Source organism: Mauremys reevesii, linkage group 3 (assembly GCF_016161935.1).
Source record: "Mauremys reevesii isolate NIE-2019 linkage group 3, ASM1616193v1, whole genome shotgun sequence".
NCBI lineage: Eukaryota > Metazoa > Chordata > Testudines > Geoemydidae > Mauremys > Mauremys reevesii.
Genome location: NC_052625.1, coordinates 97,215,851 through 97,237,464, shown reverse-complemented (window position 1 = coordinate 97,237,464; position 21,614 = coordinate 97,215,851). Strand labels below are relative to the sequence as shown.

The 21,614-nt window shown below is 40.6% G+C and overlaps 1 protein-coding gene across 5 annotated transcripts in view; it reads right to left on the bottom strand.

Annotated features, from left to right (window-relative positions):
* Positions 1 to 21,614, bottom strand: part of SYNE1 (spectrin repeat containing nuclear envelope protein 1) — a 472,714-nt gene that overhangs the window by 54,265 nt on the left and 396,835 nt on the right. For all 5 annotated transcript variants that reach the window (XM_039529938.1, XM_039529933.1, XM_039529934.1 and 2 more), the window contains 7 exons: positions 18,331 to 18,513; positions 16,588 to 16,734; positions 14,858 to 15,012; positions 9,725 to 9,872; positions 7,921 to 8,015; positions 6,642 to 6,876; positions 5,310 to 5,504 (listed from right to left, as the gene is read on the bottom strand). In XM_039529938.1, the coding sequence (XP_039385872.1) occupies positions 5,310 to 5,504; positions 6,642 to 6,876; positions 7,921 to 8,015; positions 9,725 to 9,872; positions 14,858 to 15,012; positions 16,588 to 16,734; positions 18,331 to 18,513 (1,158 nt within the window). The remainder of the gene's footprint in view (positions 1 to 5,309; positions 5,505 to 6,641; positions 6,877 to 7,920; positions 8,016 to 9,724; positions 9,873 to 14,857; positions 15,013 to 16,587; positions 16,735 to 18,330; positions 18,514 to 21,614) is intronic.

Below are 21,614 nucleotides of genomic sequence, written 5' to 3'. Positions count from 1 at the left end.
AACCCATTGTACTTTGAAGAAGTAATCCCATTCAGTCTACTAAAATCCTAGTAGACAACAGCTGACATACATAAATACTGCAGGAATTGACCAGACTAAAGAACTCAGAGGAGTACAGCTATACGTTTATTTTGCAGAATGTCAGTTGTATGATACTAGAGAGGCCAGGATTTAGCTTCACAAATTCCTTTTTATGATAGCAGATAAAAGTGTGTGTGTGTGTGGGGAAAACAGTTAAGAATACAGGGAACACCCCAGCTGATTTCTCCCTTGAAGTGGTAAGATTCTATTTCTGTACATTTTTGGGGGTGCGAGTTTCAGCATAAGAAAGAGTTTTGCTATCACATTACCTTTCAAAAATAAAACAAAAAGACTTTGCAGTCATAGACTACAAGTTTCCTTCTGATCAAAGATTTTCGACCATCTTCGGATGATGTAGTAAGCAAGAGGAAGGCAAATGCATCATTCCATCAAAAAGCACAGACCCAGTTAACATTTCAGTGTCAGGGCTATTTCTAAATATCACATAATGAATAAACTAGATACATGCTCTGTAAAGTTGCATTTGCAAGTTGTTGAATGAATTAGACCTTGCTCGTTTCAACAGTGAAATGCATGAAAAAGAAAGCCTTGTGAGTTTATGTGGATGAATTTTACTTACAGTGCCACTTGTTTATAGCTGTTTAGCCAAAATTTCTCACAAGTGGCATAAGTCATCATGCATGTATTTTTACTGGAGTTTTTGATGCACACTTTTAACTACCTAAAGATTCAAGTTCTGAAATGTAAGGCACCACTCATCTTCAGTAAGAACTTCCATTGCCACTGCTGACATTTCTGTTGTCTTAATGAGGTCATAACTATGGTGGATAAAAATCAATTATTTTTATATTCAAATTATTTTTTTATTTACATCATAATAAGTTTTACTTTTTAAAAATGAGCCGGTTTAAAATGAAATCTGAATTTAATACAAAATACGTTAAGGCCTAAACTTATCATAATCTCTTAAAACATTTAAATAAAAAATTGTTTTGTATGTTTAATTAAATCTCAGTTACCATCTTAATGCAGATTGACACAAATCATGAGCAAAAGTTAATTATCTAGTAAATAAGCAATATATCATTCAGTATTTTCTTACATACTAAAATGTACAATTAATAAGAATCTGAAAATATTACATTAGATGATTACTTAAATAAAATGTATATAGTTATAGCATACCTTCCAATTTGTGGTACTGTCTTTTCCCCTGGGGTGCAACAAGGGACCCAGGTACCTGAAATTAATGTGAGCTGGCACTAGACTGTTTGTACAACTCTCATTCTTAAGTTTCTTCCCCTTCTCCACTTGGGAATGTCATGTGACATATTTTTGCTTGATCACAGGGATTTCAGAATCTATTAGACTTCCCTAACTACCAGGAAGACTTCAAGTGCATGACACTTCCAGACCTGGTAAGGGATTTGATGACATAGCAGCAAAGTTTGTGCAAGTTGGGTATGGAGGAAGGAGGCTGGAAAGAGAGAATTATTTATTTGCGCTTTTACAAACCATACATGGTTTGGCCCTTTTTTCTTGAACTATTTTGCTTCCTCCTACTTATAACAAAACTAGAGACATTATGAAAAATGGTTAAGAGCCAACTAGTTACATCTATTGAACCCAAGTTGTAAGTAATTAGTTGCTTCTCAGGGAGACGGGTGGGACTAAGAGGCACCAGGTGATAACTTTATGGAACCTGGGCCTCATAAAAGAGAGAGAATTCAGTCTGAGGGGAGGAACCACTGGGAATCCTGAGAAGGGTCCTAAGCCAGAGTCTGTAGGAGAACAGACACCTCAAGAAGGCTCAGTCGAGGGGCCAGTGCTCAGTATGGGAGCTGGTGGAGAAAACTCCAGCGTAGCTGAGAAAGGAGACTGAAGCCAGGGCCCAGTGGATAGAGAACTTACTTGCCTTTCTGTAACTGGAGTTCTTCAAGATGCGTGGTCCCTATCTGTAACCCACTCTGGGTTCATTTGTGCTCCATGAACATGAGATGGGGGAATTCTTGCTAGCAATGTACGTTGGCCTGTTCCTGTGCCCTCTCCTCACTGAGGATGTCAGGGGTGGGGCAGACTGACCATTTCTCCAGTTTCTTTCCTACTATGAATCTTGCCAAAAATCAAAGCAGAGGGGAAGGAGAGTGGGAAGTGGAATACAGACCCAGACCACACATCTTGAAGAACTCCAGTTACACAATAAGGTGTCACTTTCCCTTCTTTGAAGGGATTCCACTGTGGGTGGGTGATGAACAGTACTCAAAGAGAAGGAGGGAACAGTGATGCAGGTGGTACTACTGCTTCCAAAATCACTGTCCCAAAGAATGCATGAGCCAAGGTGTAACATGTAGATGGAACTCCAAGAGGTGCTCCTGCTTAATATTTGGAGGGCAACTATGTGAAGTGATGCTACTGAGGCTGCTTGTGCCCTTGTAGAGCCCTTGCCCTGGGTGAGAGAGGAAACTGTGCCAACTGGTAACAGAATATGATAGAGCCAGAGATCCACTTGGAGATTCTTGTCCTTGTACTCATTCTGCTATGGCAATGAACAGGCCAGGTGACCTTCTGAAAGATTTTGTTCTCTTCAGGTAAAATACCAGTGTTTGTCAGATGTCAATGGGATGAAGTCTCCTTTCCTGGTTAGAGGCTTCAGGAAAAACATGGGTAAGTGTTCACATAAACAACTGGTTTATGTGAAATTCTGAAACTATTTTAGGAGTGAATTTTGTTGTGGTCAGAGAGAAACTTTTGTCTTTATGGAATATTGTGTATGATGGATTGGCCATTAGGGCCCCAAGTTCACTTACTCTTCTGGCCAAAGTGCTGGCAATGAGGAAGGCAACCTTTATCGACATTTGAGACATAGAATACTTAGGCTAGTGGTTCAAAGGGTAGCTTAGTGAACGCTGAAAGCACTAAGTTAAGATTCCAGTGAGAGGCTGGTTTCTTTATTGGAGGAAAGGTTCTGATCAGACCTTTCAAAAGTGAAGAAAAAAATCAAACACCACCCGATGTTGGATGACATACACTGACTGCCACCAGGTGAACCTGTAGTGAGTTAAGAGAAAGGCCTGCTGTCACAAGAGTAAGATAGTCTAAAAAAGAAGGAATATCGTGGTCTCTGGGTTTTGCTTGGCCCAGAGAGAGAAATGTTTCCACTTGGCAGGTAACATTTTCTGGTGGAAGCTTTTCTGCTATTAAGAATGAGTTACACAGCTTCAGAGCAGGAACATACTAGGCTTGATGCATGAGATGAAGTGGGTTGGGATGTCTGAATCTGCTAGTCTCTTTAGTCTCAGAGATCCAAGAAAGGCCAAATGCTGTTAAGTGGATGGGATGACATTTGTAGGAAGACTTGAAAACTAGAATTGCCTGGGCCATTTGAGGACGATGAGGGTGCCCTATCCAGTCAAATCTTCCATAGAATCTGAGGTAGTAGTGGGATGAGAAGGAAGGAACAGCTGAAGTGATCTATCCAAGGCAGTAGTATAGCATCACCTCTGGAGTACTGACCTTGAGCTCCCATGCAGCAGTATTTGTTGTACTTCCTGTTTGCCCAAAATGCTGTTCACCACTGAATCACATAATTCCTACATGTGATCAATGGCAAAATGCCCGTTTAGGCTGTCTGCCAACAAATTCTGGGCTCTTGGAAGGTATGCAGCCAATAGGGTGATATGGTCCTTGATACACCAGTTCTATAAGGTGACCACTTCTATACACAGGGGGATGGATCTCCCTCTTCCCTGCTTGTTTATGGAGAATACAGTTGTTAAACTGTCCAACATTATGAAGATCTGAGAACACGGATGAGTGGTAGATATGATTTGTAAGATTCTGGAACTGCCCCATGTTCCAGAAGATGTGTATATGTTCTGGTCTCCGGAGGTGTCCAAATGCCCTATACTGTCTGATCATCCATGTGAGCTCCCCAGCCTACCAGGAAGGCACCTGAATTATTGTATTGTCAGGTGTGGGGGATGCTAGAAGATGACAGGGATACTGGCCTAATCCATGAGGGAAGCATTAGAAGGGATATATTTTGATCTTAGTAAGATTTTTGACAGTCCCACATCACATTCTCATAAACAAACAAAGGAAATGCAGTCTAGATGAATTTTCTAGAAGGTGGATGCACAACTGGTTGAAAGACAATACTCAAAGAGTAGTTATCAATGGTTCACTGTCAAACTGGGAGGGTGTACCTAGTGGGGTCTCACAGGGCTCAATCTTGGGTCTAGCAGTACTCAGTATTTTCATTAATGACTTGGTTAATGGAGTGGAAAGTATGCTTATAAAATCTGGGGATGACACCAACCTGGGAGGGGATGCAAACACTTTGGAGGACAGATTCAGATTTCAAAATGACTGTAACAAACTAGAGAACTGGTCTGAATGCAACAAAATGAATTTCAAGAAAGACAAGTACAAAGTATTTCACTTAGGAAGGAACAAATCATATGCACAACTACAAAATGGGGAATAACTAAGTAGGTGGTAGTACTTCTGAAAAAAGATCTGAGGGTTATAGTGGATCACAAACTGAATCAAAGCCAACAATGTGCTGCAGTTGCAAAAATATTTCATCATCATCCATGGGAATTTAATGACATGTCCCATTTCCATTCATGAAATGGATGAAAGAGATGTGGCTAAATTCCAGTCTATCATGTTGGGTGCTTACATTGGGTTTAGCACGCATTTTGGAGACTTCTTAAAATAAAACATGTTTTAACAGTCTCTCCTCCAAGATCTAAGAAATTTGTCTTAAATAATGAGTAGTCAAGATGCTGGAGAGAAAACTAGATTATTTGGTGGCTAGGTAAATCCATATACTGGCATTTGAGTTGAAGGGGGAGATTTGCAATATTTGTAATATAATGTATATGTGGAATGATTAATCATAATGTTGCAAAATAAAATGCACATGCTTTCTGCAATGTTCACGAAAAGTATCAGCATAATATTTAATACATATATAGACCTTTACACATCAGTGCTGTGCAAACACTAACTAGTAAATATTCACAATAGTCACATAAGAGAGGGAAGTATTATTACTCCTATTTTATAAATGGGGAAAATGAGCAGTGTAGTTAAATGACTTGCCCATGTTTATACAGTGAGCGAGTGGCAAAGCAGGATTTAATACACAGGAATTCCTGATGCCAAAGCCTATGATCATTCCTCTTGATTACACTTCTTCACTATGCCATAATAGTTATTGTGTGTGGTTTTGTGCCTATTCGTTCAGCACGTGCACTTACTTTCAGTAGGAAGGTGAACTGTTTCTTCTGTTCCTCAAGATGAATGGTGGCTAATTTCCAGTGCTCCTGAATTTCCGTGAGTTCTGTCTGCAGGGCTGCTTCAGCTCCACTATCAGCAGAGAGCAGCAGCTGCTTCCCAGCTTCCACAGTTAAAATGTAACTCCCTTGTTGCCGTAGGAGAACTTTCTCTCTAAGCTGCAAAGAGTCAATGATTTGTTAGCATCTTGTTTTTAATTCCAGTGAGTTATTACGTGTAAATGACCCTAAAGCCAGCATTGATAAAATACATTTTTCATTGCTACATGAGAGATCTTAGCTTAGATACAGTGGGTTGCTACCCAAATGCATAAAGCTACCATTTTACAGTTCAACCAGTAGATCACTAGACAGAAGGTTTCCTCTCTTCCAGCTTGGCTACACTTACAAATTTGCAGCGCAGCAGGTGTGTGTGAACACACTCTGCAGCAGCGCTGTGCGGCGCGCCGCCGCCAGTGTAGTCAAGCCCCAGCGCTGCGAGCGCGCCCCCCGCTCGCTGTCCTCCACCGGGGGCTGGAGGGAGCGGAGGACGGCTGGAGGAGCTTTTTCTCGCTCGCTGCTGCTGAGCGCTGCGCTTCGCGCGCTGCGCTGCGCGCGCGCCCAGCGCCAGCGCGCGCTGCTAAAGTAAAGCCCTTCATCCCCAATGCATACAGAGATTTTGAGGGTGGTGGGGATGAGAAAACTGACTTCTCCCGGCTCCTCCTCCACCTGAGTAGTTCAGAAACTCTGCAAGGGAGAAGCTCCTCTCTCCTGACTTCTGCTGTGAAGAGCACAGCAGACACGTACGTGCATCAGCACTGCTATTTTCAGCCCTGCCAATTCCAAGCTAATAAGTGGATTTGTCTGACTTTGCACAAAGATGGACAGCATGAGAGATCAAGGCCTTCTAAACATTATCTTAGTTCTGGTATGTCTTTATGACCAAAGACTAATTAAAAAAAACATAGAGGAGCACATACAGACTTCATTGGGAGGTCAGTTGTGAATCAAGGAAATAGGTAACTGGGTGAAAGGAAATCCTCAGTTGTTGCTTGCATAGTCTTTGTTAAACACTAAGTCACTGGGATTTCTTTAGATCTATAAATCGAGCTTTCATTCTTTCTGAGGCATGCTACTAAGTGTATTCTCTACTGTGAAAAACAACTATGTCCAATATTTCTGTGGCTGGACTCCATTGATCCATGACTATAGTAGTTAATTCGACTCTAGCACACTCTTAAGATAAAAAACCTTTCAACTAAACATGAAAGCATATGGGAAAAGGACTGTACAAGTATTTTAACATATTGGACATACCTGCACTTCATCCAACAGGGCTCTGGCTTGCTGCAGTGGAATAGGAACACCACCCAGTCCACTTACTGGCTGATGGGACACTTCCACCAGCCATTTGCGTAGTCTTTCTGCCATCTCTGTGTAACGCTGCCATTGGCGGATCTGGCTGTCAATGATTCCCCTCCTCTGCTGTGCCCTGCGAATCACTCCTTGCCATTGATTACTGAGCAGCGTCAGTTTCAGATTAAACTCATCCCTATTAGAGAACAAACAAACAATACAAACCTGGGGTAAGAACTGTATCTTTGATCCATTTCTTTAATAAATGAAAAGCTGAAAAATGTATGTTTTCTGACAGCTATCTCTAAAGTCCGAGTAGAAAGGGATGCACTACTCTTTCACATGGCAGCTAACATTCAACTGGGATCTAAAACTACTACATTTCAGGACAATAGCCAGAACCAAAAGGCTGTAATTCTCTTCTCAAGGAAAACATCTTAATCCAAACTGAAATCTTTGTAAAAATTATTGGCAAACCCAATGCAAGTTCACAACCCTCTCTCAGACAAATCTAGACATGAAAGACACCTATCACTGATCTCAAAGTAGGAAACTAACATTTGTACTGGGAGAGGGATTTATGGCAAGTCCTGATATATAGTACAGTTGAATAAGGCTGGCATCTCTACAGCAAAAGCATTCCATATACATTAGTGGTATGTGTTGATTTTTACTTGTTTCATCATTAATATTTAATTCTCCTGGCCACATGCTTGTTCTCACTCCATCCCATTTGTGCTGCTCTGGTGGTACAAAGTGGATAGAAAACTGATATGACGACTCAGTGGCGGTTCTACTGGGATAGTGTAATTCCCAAATGACATAAAGCAGGTGTAGCTGTCTGTACACCACCCACTGCTCGCCCCCTTGGCGTAGGGGGCATTTTGGAGGCACGTCATTGTGGAAGGTGACAGGGACTATGTGCATTCTAGCCTGCAGAAACAGCCTCGGAGCTGCTCTGTTCCCAAAAATGACAAGTTGGAGGAGTAAATGAGAATAATTTACATTAAAAACCCCAGTATTGTGCTGACACAGCATTGTATTACCAAGACATGGACAATCAGTACCTTTAGCTGCTTTACTTACATCTTCTGCGACTTCCACCTATCCTCTGCCTGTTTGGTTTTAATGGTGTTCTCCTCAATGTCAGCACCATATTCCTTCTTTTCTGTTTGGCAACTACCTAGCACACAGCATGTGTTACCACACATAAACAAACAACAAACACACGAGTGTCTACCTGTCATCCACCTGTCCTTGCTCAAGTAGGTGCTGCCCATCAGCGATGATTGAATGTAAAATCTGCTGGCGACTGAACATCTCTGCCTGGAACAGCTATTACAAAAGAGACAGAAGTGGTTTCAAAGCAAAGGTCTCAAAGGTTTTCACCTCAAAGGTTTTTGCTATCACCGGCAAAAATTTCACTTCTCATTTAATTCACTCAGGCTTAATCCTGTTCCGGGTGAGCTCAATGGGAGTTTTGGTATCAACTTCAATGAGAATGGGATTAAACTCTCAGTCTTGGGGAGGAGGAGGGAGGAGTAATTATTCTTCCCAGGAATGGAATATTTTTTACTGTACATAAAAGCTAAACAAGTTCAACAGAATCTCAGCTCTAGGCATCCTTTGGAGATAATACTGTGATTGACAGTATGTTTTAAACACAAGCTGTATGAGGAATTTAGAATCTTGTGGTTTGGGAGTATTTGTGCACTTCTCATTTTCTGAAATGTTTTTAAATATAAATATGTTCTAGTTCTTTGCTTTTTGAAGTCAGATATCTGCATGCAGAATTTTTGAACCAAAACCTGGTACAAACTTAACAACATTGTAAGACAATTTTACATTGCTGATAAACCCTCTTTGACGGAGGTGCACAGTTGTATGGTGACACTGAAAATGTATTGGCTACTTTTTTATTTTTACACTAATCAAATCAAAATTTTGGATTTTTAAAAAGCTTTTAGTAGAACTACTACTACTGGAGTCAATCACCATAACTCTGCTTAAGTCAATGGAGTTGTGCTGATTTACATCAGTGAGCATATGGTCCATTGTGTGATTATTTAAAAATATATTTTTCTGAAGGACTCAAGGAGGAAAAAAGACAAGGTAATATTTTCAGAAGAGCCCAAGCGACTTGGGAGCCAAAATCCCATTTTCAAAAGTGACTTAGGCACTTGCAAGCCCTAAGTCTTAATCAAAGTCAATAGGATTTGGGCCCCTAAATACCTAAGTTACTATTGAAAATTTGTTTAGGCTCCTAAGTCACTTAGTTCCAGATTTTAAAAGGTATTTCAGTGATTACTTCTCATGGGAGTTAGGTGCCTAAATATCTTCAAAAATCTGGGTCTTAGATCTTTTGAATTTTTTACCCAATATATCTTATAACTTTTCAGTACAGAAGAATGGTGCTTTCTGATATCCTTGCAGAATTTTTCTGACAGTATTTTTGGGGATATGTAGAAACCTGAGGCAGAGAATGTTTTACGTTAAAACATACACATGCACACCATTTGTATGTTTAATCCATGTAAAAAACTAGTATCAATTCTGTTACCGGTAGGTATGTGGCACAGAAAGGAGTTCATCACTTAATCATCTTGTTATTGCCAAAACTGGGCTGTGGGCCTGAGAATTTCAGAAAGGCAGCTAAGAAGCTAGTAGTTAATACGTTTACAGAAGTTCCCATCATCTCAATCTCACTCCAGGAAGCTAACTGGATAGGACAGGGAGACGAGGATGGAGTAGGGGAGCAATGGGAGCTAAGAGCGTGTTGGGAGATTAAAAAAGACTGGGAATTGATGCAGCAAACACTGCAGATGAGGACAATGGGATGTCAAATGGAAGAAACAACCCTGTGAAATTACAAGATGATTTTTATATACAGAAAATATATATATGGGCCACAGACTGCACACTAGTGGTCTATACACATGCTTAAATTATTAAGGTACAATATTCTCAGTGAGGATATAACAGAGGTAGCTTATTTCAGGGTACGGTAAAATGTCTCTCCATAAAGTTGGTTTGTTTTAACTTGCCTCGTGTGCCCTCTGTTGCTCCAACAAACTCTGGTAGTTTCCTGAAATCTCTGCAGCCAGTTTCTGCTCAGTCTGAACCAGAAATTCCATCCAACTCTCACATTTATCCAAAAAGGTCTGGTGTTGCAGCAAGAAAGACTGCAGCTTACTAAAATGATGAAAGGTCGATTCATTAATGCCTCCAGCTCACACAAAATAAAATGACAGTGGGTTTCCAGGGAGTCATTACAATTCTGGCTGATGCAGCTTTTCCATCACAAACCCACATGCTGCCTTATCCTAGAAGACTGTTTGATGTGGAACCCCTTGTCCTCTCACCCTTTTTTCCCCATTTGTTTAGTCTACATGTAAACAAAAATAGTATCATTTAAAATGTCAACTTGTGTTCATAAACAGACAACCACCATAACTTTTCTTTTGGTAGAATTCCCTTTGCCTCTTAGCTCAATATAAAGAGGAACAAGCTCATTATTACTTTATAACAATGCCTGAGGTCACGTCTCCACTTAAAAGGGTTTGCCAGTAGAGATCTACCACAGAGCTATACCTCCCTAGTGGAGACATAGCTCACACTGCTAAAAAAAGTTCTTCTGATGATATAACTTAAACCAAGCCCCTAAATGGAATACCAAAATAGGATAACTGCATCTATACTAAATGGGTTTTTTGCCAGGAGAATTACATCTACACTAGGGCTTTTGCCAGCAAACCTATATTGTTTAGGGAGGGGTGATTTTTCACACTCCTAATCTACATAACTGTGCTGACAAAACTTTTGAGTGTAGACGGAAACCCTAGTTGTGATCCCAAAGGCAAGTAGCATCAGTTAATGCAATATTGATAACATAAAAAGGCCTGATCCACATTTAAGTTTTACTGGCACAGCCACATTGGTTGGGGATGTGATTTTTTTTTTACCAACATAAATATACTGGCAAAAGCCTTGGTGTACATGCAGTGATGCTGGAACAACTGTATTTATATCAGCATAGTTTATGCTGGTTTCAGAGAAAAGTATAAGAACTTTTATACTGATATAACTACATCCACACAAGAGCTTTTGCCAATGTAGCTATACTCAGGAAGACATGGGCTATAAAAAGTCAGCTCCTAAATGAACAGTGGAGCTAGCAAACAGGAGTGACTAACAGAGGAGTTTTGCGAGGGAGTTTAAGATACATGTAACATTCTTTAAACTTCTTTAAACTTAAGCCACAATCTCACCCCCCCCCCCCAAAAAAACCCCAAAACCAAAACAAAAAACCAAAACCTCAACAAAGGAACTAACTTCAGGAGCAAAAAGAGAATTCAGGCAGAAGTCCTGCAACAGAATGGGGGCTATCCAGTTTATTGCATCCGATGCAGCATGTCTGATTACCTGCCCTATGGGCAGGTGGCATGTGTCTACATTTGGTGCAAGGAGCTCCTGGCCCTCAGACCATGTATGGGCTTTGGAGACCAGGGTGGCTCAGCTGGAGGAGCTAAGGAAGACAGAGATACATAGATGAGACTTTCTGGGACACAGTAGAACGGTCTCACCCCCATCTAACAGCCTCTGTGCTGTTGAGGAGGATGAAAGTCTCAGGGAAGGAGAACATCCAACTGGAGCAGAGGGAAATGATCCCATAGTTGGGACCCTCCTTCCAGATGCTGTTGCGGTATCCTCTCCCAGGGGGAACTCCAGTTATTAGGAAGAGACAGGTATTAGTAATGGGTGATTCGATCATTAGAAACATAGATAGCTGGGTTTGTGATGACTTGAGACATCTAGATAGACTTACATGTAGTGCTAGGAAGGAGCCAGTGGTCGTGATACATGTAGGTACAAATGACATAGGGAGGGATAGGAGAAGAGGTCCTGGAGGCCAAATTTTGCCTGCTAGGTAAGGGACTGAAGTCCAGGACCTCCACTGTAGCATTCTCTGAAATGCTTCCAGTTCTATGTGCAGGGCCAGTTACACAGGTAGAACTGCAGGGTCTCAAAGCGTGGATGAGATGATGGTGTAGAGAGGAGGGGTTTAGATTTATTAGGAACTGGAGAAACTTTTGGGAAAGACGAGCCTATACAGGAAGGATGAAAAAAAGTCCCATTCAATTACATCATGTAAATGGCAGACAGCTAAAAAGTGATAAGTTTTAAAAGTGCTTATATATAAATTCTATAAGTCTAAATAATAAGATGGGTGAACTAGAGTGCCTTGTATTAAATGAGGATATTGATATAATAGGCATCACAGAAACTTGGTGGAATGAGGATAACCAATGGGGGACACTAATACCAGGGTACAAAGTATATCGGAAAGACAGAACAGATCGAGATGGTGGGGGAATGGCGCTACATGTGAAAGAAATTGTAGAATCGAATGAAGTAAAAATCTTAAATGAACCAAACTTTACCACAGAATCTCTATGGATAGTAATTCCATGCTCAAATAATAATATAGCAGTAGGGATATACTACTGACCACCTAACTAAGATGGTGATAGTGACTGTGAAATGCTTAGGGAGATTAGAGAAGCTATTAAAATAAAAAAAAACCCTCAATAATAATGGGGGATTTCAACTATCCCCATATTGAATGGGAACATGTCACCTCAGGATGGGATGCAGAGATGAAGTTTCTTGACACCTTAAATGACTGCTTCTTGGAGCAGCTAGTCCTGGAACCCATAAGAGGAGAGGCAATTCTTGATTTAGTCCTAAGTGGAGCACAGGATCGGGTACAAGAGGTGAATATAGCTGGACCCTTTGGTAATAGTGACCACAATATAATTAAATGTAACATCCCCGTGAAAACTCCACAGGAGCCGAACACTGTAGCATTTAATTTCAGGAAAGGGAATTACACAAAAATGAGGTGGTTAGTTACACTAAAATTAAAAGGTACAGCACCAAAAGTAAAAACCCTGCAAGCTGCATGGAAACTTTTTAAAGACACCATAATAGAAGCTCAACTTAAATGTAAACACCAAATTAAAAAACATAGTAAGAGAACCAAAAAAGAGCCACCATGGCTAAACAACAAAGTAAAAGAAGTAGTGAGAGGCAAAAAGGCATCCTTTAAAAAGTGGAAGTTAAATCCTAGTGAGGAAAATAAACTCCGGCAAATAAAGTGTACAAATATAATTAGGAAGGCCAAAAAAGAATTTGAAGAACAGCTAGCCAAAGACTCAAAAAGTAATAGGAATTTTTTTTAAAGTACATCAGAAGCAGGAAGCCCGCTAAACAAGCAGTGGACAATTGAGATGCTAAAGGAGTACTCAAGGATGATAAGGCCATTGTGGAGAAACTAAATGAATTCTTTGCATCGGTCTTCATGGTTGAGGATGTGAGGGAGATTTCCAAAACTGAGCCATTCTTTTTAGGTGACAAATCTGAGGAACTGTCCCAGATTAAAGGTGTCATCAGAGGAAGTTTTGGAACAAACTGATAAACTAAACAGTAATAAGTCACCAGTACCAGATGGTATTTGCACAAGAGTTCTGAAGGAACTCAAATGTGAAACTGCAGAAGTACTAACTAACATCTGCTTCTGTACCAAATGACTGGAGGATAGCTAATGTGACGCCAATTTTTAAAATGGACTCCAGAGGTGATCCCGGCAATTACAGGCCAGTAAGCCTGACTTCAGTACTAGGCAAACTGGCTGAAACTATAGTAAAGAACAAAATTGTCAGACACACCAATGAACATAATTTGTTGGGGAATAGTCAACATGGTTTTTGTAAAGGGAAATCATGCCACATCATACTTTGAGGGGGTCATGTGGACAAGGGGGATCCAGTAGATATAGTGTATTTAGATTTTCAGAAAGCCTTTGACAGGGTCCCTCACCAAAGACTATTAAGCAAAATAAGCTGTCATGGGATAAGAGGGAAGGTCCTCCCATGGGTTGGTAACTGGTTAAAAGATAGGAAACAAAGAGTAGGAATAAATTGTCAATTTTCAGAATGGAGAGAGGTAAACAGTGGTGTCACCCAGGGTCTGTTCTGGGCCCAATCCTATTTAACATATTCATAAATGATCTGGAAAAAGGGGTAAACAGTGAGGTGGCAAAATTTGCAGAGGATACAAAACTACCCAAGAGAGTTAAGTCCCAGGCAGACTGCGAAGAGCTACAAAAGGATCTCTCAAAACTGGGTGACTGGGCAACTAAATGGCAGATGAAATTCAATGTTCATAAATGCAAAGTAATGCACATTGGAAAACATAATCCCTATACATATAAAATGATGGTGTCTAAATTAGCTGTTATCACTCAAAAAAAGAAATCTTGGAGTCATTGTGGATAGTTCTCTGAAAACATCTAGTTGATGTGCAGCAGCAGTCAAAGCAAACAGAACATTGGGAATCATTAAGAGATAGATAATAAGACCAAAAATCCATGGTACGCCCACATCTTGAATACTGTGTACAGATCTGGTCACTCCATCTCAAAAAAGAGCAACAAAAATTATTAGGGGTATTTAGCGTCTGCCATATGAGGAGAGATTAATAAGACTGGGACTTTTCAGCTTGGGAAAAAAGGGGGATATGATAGCGGTCTATAAAATCATGATTGGTGTGGAGAAAGTAAATAGGGAAGTGTTATTTAGTCCTTCTCATAACACAAGAACTAGGGCCACCAAATGAAACTAATCGGTAGCAGATTTGAAAACAAACAAAAGGAAGTATTTTTTTACCCAACGCACAGTCAACCTGTGGAATTCCTTGCCAAAAGATGTTGACCAAGGCCAAGACTATAATAGGGTTCAAAAAAGAACTAGATAAATTCATGCAGGATAGATCCATCAATGGCTATTAGCCAGGATGGGCAGGGATGGTGTCCCTAGCCTCTGTTTGCCAGAAGCTGGGAATGGGTGACAGGGGATGGATGACTTGGTGATTACTTGTTCTGTTCATTCCCTCTTGGGCACCTGGCATTGGCCACTGTTTGAAGAGAGGATACTGGGCTAGATGGACCTTTGGTCTGATCCAGTATGGCCACTCTTATGTTCTTGCTGGTTTTGTTATATCACCAAAATTCACATCGTGCAGGCAAAGCCAAAGTTCCACATGCCATGCATTAAACTGCATTTTCCAGCTCAGAATGACTAATAGAGAGTAATACATGTCCTTCTAGCTGACCCAACCTGAATCTTTCTGTCGTCTGAGATGAGATTATGGACCACCGCCTGTTCAGATTCTGCATCCTTTTGATTTCTTTATCATTCAGGGGTAGCCTGTAACCCAACTCGTTCAGACGGTCCAAGTCCGGTGCCATGCTACTGAACTTTAACATCTGGCTCTGGAACAAGTGACAAAGAACATATGTAGCTATAGACAGAGAAATTCAATAATTATCTTATTGGAATCTGAAAATTATGGGAAAGCTCCCAGTTGACAAATTTGGGATGGCTTGGATTGCCACCTTGTGGTAAGTGCTCTCCATTGCCAGGCAAGAGACTCATAATCCTAGATCCTGGCAAAAGGAGGCATCTCTTCAAAGATAGTGCACTTAGCCTGTGAAAAGAAATTTCTTGTGCTGATCAGTACACCCACCAATTAAGACATAGTGGAGAGAAGTTCTGTAGCTATTTCTGGTGGAAGGATAACAGCAGGGCTAAAATGGAGGAAATACTGGGTTTGTGGGGGAGAAGGGGTGTCATCAGCTTTCTGTCAGGGATTTGTTCCTGACAGAAGTAAAAAGACAAACAAGTGACCATATATATAGTATAATACACATACACATTCACTTTAATTATTAAGATATTAAAAAATGAGCATATAAGAGAAATTACTTAATTTAGGGTGTAGAAAATATCACTACATAAAGTTCATTTGACTTAACTTGCCACTTGTGCAGATGTTAAGATATATTTTAAAATGTGTAATACTTTCTAGAGTTGGTAACAGACCAAAAATCTGGATGTGCACACTCCCAAACTCGAAGAAGTTTGGATCTGGTCCTGAATTTCCAACAGAGTATTCTGGGAATCCCCTGTATAGTAAGCAGATTATATATTAAATTTCAAAGTGTGGTCATTCTCATGGGATCAGGCTATTAAACTCTGCTTCATATTCAGGGGTCATTGATGCATCTTGCATCTCTGTTGAAATGTTACATTGGGGTATTTATTTTCTTTCCTGACACTATCCAGATATGAGAGGAAATGAGATACAGCACATAATATTCAGGTAGCTGTCCAAATGTTTGAAGGTTCAGTTTAGGTAAGCACCCAAAGTTCTGGATGTCCAAATCATTCTTATGTGAACCTCTTGTATCTGCAAAGCTTATGTGAACAGTCTTCCTGCTTCCATGTAGGCAGAAATAAAAGAGCTTCTTTTGTGGTACTTTATCTTTTCTACTTTCTGTGCCGGGCTCATGAACTGCAGAGGTTCAGGAATATGAAGAGAACAGAGATAAAAGAAAATACACAAACTTTTCTGAACTTCTAAATCTGTTCAATTCAAGTTTGGATGTTTTCGTACTTATTTTATTCCAATCAGTTTGCCCACCCAGATCCTTCTTACACTGAGGCACAAGGAAGGCAGTTAAGAATAGAATGCCAGAATTAACTTTTGGTTTTCTGTCTTTAGTGTGTGTATGTGAGGCCTTTGATGAGAAGTGAATGCATGTGTGGATTTTGTGCATACGGTATACTATACATACGCTCCCCGGGTTGTGCAAACCTGACTTACGGAAATCCGCTCTTACAGAAAAAGTTCCATATGCCTTTTTTTTTTTGGGTGCATAATTGTCGGAGATATGTTCCCGATTTACACAAAATTCAGAACGGAACGCTTGCATAAGTGGGGAGTATCTGTGCATGGATCATGCTGACCTCAATTTAATGTCATACTGTCTATATTTGCCACTCACTTTGAGTTCTTCCATCCTAATCTGGATTGTAGAGAGGTCAGATGAATGACTGGGGTCTTGTCCTTTCAACATTTCTTCAGCTTCTGTTATCCAGGCCTCCAGACCTTCTAGGCTCTTAGCAAATCTCTCATAGTCTAGAATTCCAGCCTTAGAAAAGAAAGTCCACAATTTAAAAGCTTAACATGAGGTCACATAATATTCATGTTCTTGCTGTGCTCTTCACTGCCCTTTCAATCATCCTGATGCTCCAACTCCCATAATAGCAATTCTCATTGGTAGCAATGGGACTGCTGATTGCTTCTCCATGGTAGAACCAATATTTTTTTTATTACAGAGGCAGTGATAGTAAAGGCTGTATTTGTTTTGAAAGTGAGATTATAATCCTTCTGCTAGGCATGAAAACAAGAGTTGATTGTAACAAAACTTACACCATTTAGTCTTTAAAGCACCAATTCAGCAAAGTACTTAGCACATGCACACTGAAGTCAATGGGACTTAAGCACATGCTTAAGTGTTTGATGAATAGAGGGCAACAGTAAACCTTTACTTTTCAAGAAAGTTGCGAGTAAATCAGCTCTGTTAGGAGTTCAAAGGAATTAACAATGGCGCTTTTCAAAAAAATTAGGGCTGATTTGGAGGTCCTTTACCATAAAAATAGCTTTGTTGTAACACTTGAAACTCTGCAAAAATGTAATTCTAAATAAAATCACATACACAAATTAATTTAAAAAGAAAAATTCAACCCCCAAAATTCTTAGCTTTATCTTAATTTTAAGGTTTCAAGACTGAATGCTAAAACTGTAATGTTATTTTAAAAATAGTTAAGGTGTCTTGAGATAATTAAACTTTTCCCTTTATAAAACCAAATTGTCGGCTTAAGTAATACTGTTAATAAAAATTAAGAGTAGTCACAGTTAAATTCTAGATTGCTATAAACCCCCCTTCTTTTACACTGTTTAAAATAACAAGCATGCATGCCATTTTTTATAGGTTTAACAAACCGAACCAGCAGTCTTATGAGCACTTTCTACAGCACACAGCCATCTGGATATAAGCTACTTCCCTGTACTTTTTTCATGCTTGTGTACGTTTGCTGAAGGACTTGTGCTGTGCCGCCATTGTTGTGCTTTAATCAGCGGAACTGGACATTTCCCATGCCATTGGCAACTGATTTATGAGCACAGTTTCTTTACTGACTCCTGTACATATTTAAAGTGGGATTTTCAAAAGCATTCAGCAATGGCCTTTTCCCATTGAAGTAAATGGTAACACTCTCACTGACTTCAATAGGAGCAGAGCTAGGTTAATGATGAATGCTTTTAAAAATCCAACCCTGGTTTCCCTACATGTTTATTGACTGTGAGGGACTCCTTGATATTTCCTAGCCCCTTATAGCTAAGTAGTACCTGTGGATCTGGAGGTTAGCTCTATACACTGACTGACTGACTGTCATGTCCACAATTGCTACGTGGTTTCTAGCTTCCTATGGTAAATTTCTGCCCCTCTTGCAAGGTTTGTTGTCCCTTTTTCAGCACTGGGATTCACCTTCCTAATTTCCTCTTATAGGTTTGGGCATGCTAGTTGGATTCTCCCACCTTTAGCTTCACTACACATACTACATGGATCTCTAGGGAATACACCTGTGCAGATTATGCACCTTTCTTTGGGTGTAATTTTCTGTGCACACATTTTCAGGCAGAATGGAATGATCAGGAGCAATTAATACAAGCAAGCTTTTCATACCTGAAGTATAGCCTTTTGCCTTATGAGAGCCTGCTCTAAGGCTGACAAGTTTTGGCTCAGGGAGAGTTGATCAGACTGAATAGCTGCTGCTGCAGAAGTCTCCACTTGTTGCTTAAGCTGCTCTCCAAGTTCATGAAGAAGAAACAGAGAATCCTGCACTGTCCCCAGGCATTTCAATAGATCCTGTAGTGAACAAAAGCTTAAAAATCACTCTGATTCAAAACAATCTCAGCTGAGCTCTTGAGGTTCTCAAAATCTGTAATGTAACTCATGAAAAAAAAACTGATTACATTTAAACATAAATACTACTACATTCCACTAGAAAAGCTTTTAGTAACTCTTGATTGACCTCTGTAGTATGGAAAAGAGCATGTTTCAATACATATGTTCAAAGGATTGGAAAAGGAATGACTGATCAGCTATTTAAATGCAAATTTTGAGCACTGATCAGAAACATGTGGAAAGCATCCACGTGGATCAGTTGATATGATGTCATTTCTAGAAGCGAAAATACCTCACTTTGGATCAGTAAGTTCAGCTTTGACTGGAAACACCCTCTTTTTAAGTTAACTAATCTAGTTGGAAGATTTTTTAAATCCATATATTTTTGTGCTTATTGTCTTCATGGCAAAAGCATGCCAAATGAGCACAGGAGGAAACAATCCTACTTGGGTTCACAACCAGAAATGCCAAAGTGCCTGCAAAACCCATGAATGCAATTTTAGGTTACAATTTTTTATCTGTATATTTTGACAGCTTACACTAAATAGAATGAAAATGGTGAGGACCTGTGTCACAGGATGGCTGGCCCCAGTAAACGAAGCAGGTCCAACTCTCTGTGCCAGAATAGGTGAACATAAGAATGGCCATAGTGGGTCAGACCAAAGGTCCATCTAGCCCAGGATCCTGTCTTCTGACAGTAACCAATGCCAGGTGCCCCAGAGGGAATGAACAGAGCAAGTAATCATCACGTGATCCATCCCCTATTGCTCATTCTCAGCTTCTGGCAAACAGAAGCTAGGGACACTGTCCCTGCCCATCCTGGCTAATAGCCATTGATGGACTGATCCTCCATGAATCGATCTAGTTCTTTTTTGAACCCACTTATAGTCTTGGACTTCACATCCTCTGGCAAAGAGTTCCACAGGTTGACTGTGTGTTGTGTAAAGAAATACTTCCTTTTGTTTGTTTTAAACCTGTTGCCTATTAATTTCATTTGGTGACCCCTAGTTCTTGTATTATGAGAGGGAGTAAATAACACTTCCTTATTTACTTTCTCCACACCAGTCATGATTGTATAGACCTCTATCATATCCCCCCTTAGTCGTCTCTTTTCCAAGCTGAAAAGTCCCAGTCTTATTACTCTTTCCTCATACGGAGGGCATTCCATATCCCTAATCATTTTTGTTGCCCTTTTCTGAATCTTTTCCAATTCCAATATATCCTTTTTGAGATGGGGCGACCACATCTGCACACAGTATTCAAATATGGAAGTACCATGGATTTATATAGAGGCAATATGATATTATCAGTCTTATTATCTATCCCTTTTTTAATGATTCCCAACATTCTGTTCGCTTTTTTGACTGCTGCTGCACATTGAGTGGATGTTTTCAGAGAACTATCCACAATGACTCCAAGATCTCTTTTTTGAGTGGTAACAGCTAATATAGACCCCATCATTTTAGATGTATAGTTGGGATTATGTTTTCCAATGTGCATTACTTTGCATTTATCAACACTGAATTTCATCTGCCATTTAGTTGCCCTGTCACCCAGTTTTGAGAGATCTTTTTGCAGCTCTTCTGCCTGGTACTTAACTGTCTTGGGTAGTTTTGTATCATCTGCAAATTTTGCCACCTCAGTGTTTACCCCTTTTTCCGGATTATTTATGAATATGTTGAACAGGACTGGTCCCAGAACAGACCCCTAGGGGACACCACTATTTACCTCTTTCCATTCTGAAAACTGACCATTTATTCCTACCCTTTGTTTCCCATCTTCTAACCAGTTACCAATCCATGAGAGGACCTTCCCTCTTATCCCATGACAGCTTACTTTGCTTAATAGCCTTTGGTGAGGGACCTTGTCAAAAGCTTTCTGAAAATCTAAAGCTACCAGTTTGGCCAATTAAGAGGGCCAGTCAGCACCTGGGGCTATAAAGAATGGGGAGAATTGGAGACGTTCTCTCAGTGAGTGAGTGAGGGCTGTCTTAGAGCACAGTCTGAGTCATTCAGGAAAAGGGCAGGTGAGAGCTGCCAGATACCAGGTGGATGGCGAAAGGTCCCAGGAGGAAGCTGTGGAAGGTTCCAGGGGAAAGCTAAAGGCAGGATAGCAGAAGAGGGGTTTGCTGGCCGGCATCCCCAAGCCAGAGAGCTGATGGCAGGAGACCAGTGGAGGGGCTTACTTGCTGATACTTGCTTGACTCCACACTAGAGAGGTGGGTCCAGGGAAGGATACTCCCCTGGTGAGGGATGATCTCCCAGCAGAGCAGCTGTAGGGGTTTCCTGCTGGGAAGAGCGGGGTTGCACTCTAGCTGATAGGGCTGGGTGGCTGTCCTAGCAGAGGGACAGAGGAGCTTACATGTGGCAGATGGCACCAGAGTGTGGTAAGGAAGGACTACCCACAGAGAGGGCAGGAGGGGGGTGCTTGCTGGGAAGAGCAGGGCTTTAAAGACTATATCCACCAGATGTGGGAGATGGACTATGTGTGGGACTTCTGTTGCAGATGCAATGAGCTATATTTTGGTAATAACCAGTTCTAAGAAGGGATATTATTAAAGCAGGAGAGCCTGAAGTGGAGTGACTGAGGACTCAGAAAGAGTGAACTGAGGCTGACATGCCTGTTGTGCCATGGCCTGACGCTGGAGGGTGCTCCAGGCAACCTTCTATGACAATCTGCCTATCAAAGGCAGTGGTATAATGGGCTATCGTAACTCATAAATGAAGAAATTTGTCCATGTTTAGGAGATAAATTGTACCTTTGACATGAGATGTGGGTAAACTGGTGAAGGGTTAGAATCTTGAGATTTCAACAGAGTGCATCATGTCCTTTCACAATCAAAGAGAGTCGGGAAAAGATTTTAAACTTCTCTCTTCTGTTCTGCCTGACGTATTTTCCAGTCTAGAGTATGTAGGCTAAATCATAACAGCGAACCTTGCAATCCTCTCTCATGTGAGCACTCCCACTGAAATCAATGGGAATATTTGACCAAGTAACTGTGACTTGGATAAGGAAAGACTGAAGGATTGGGTCCAAAGATAGGTGCACACAGTAATTTAATT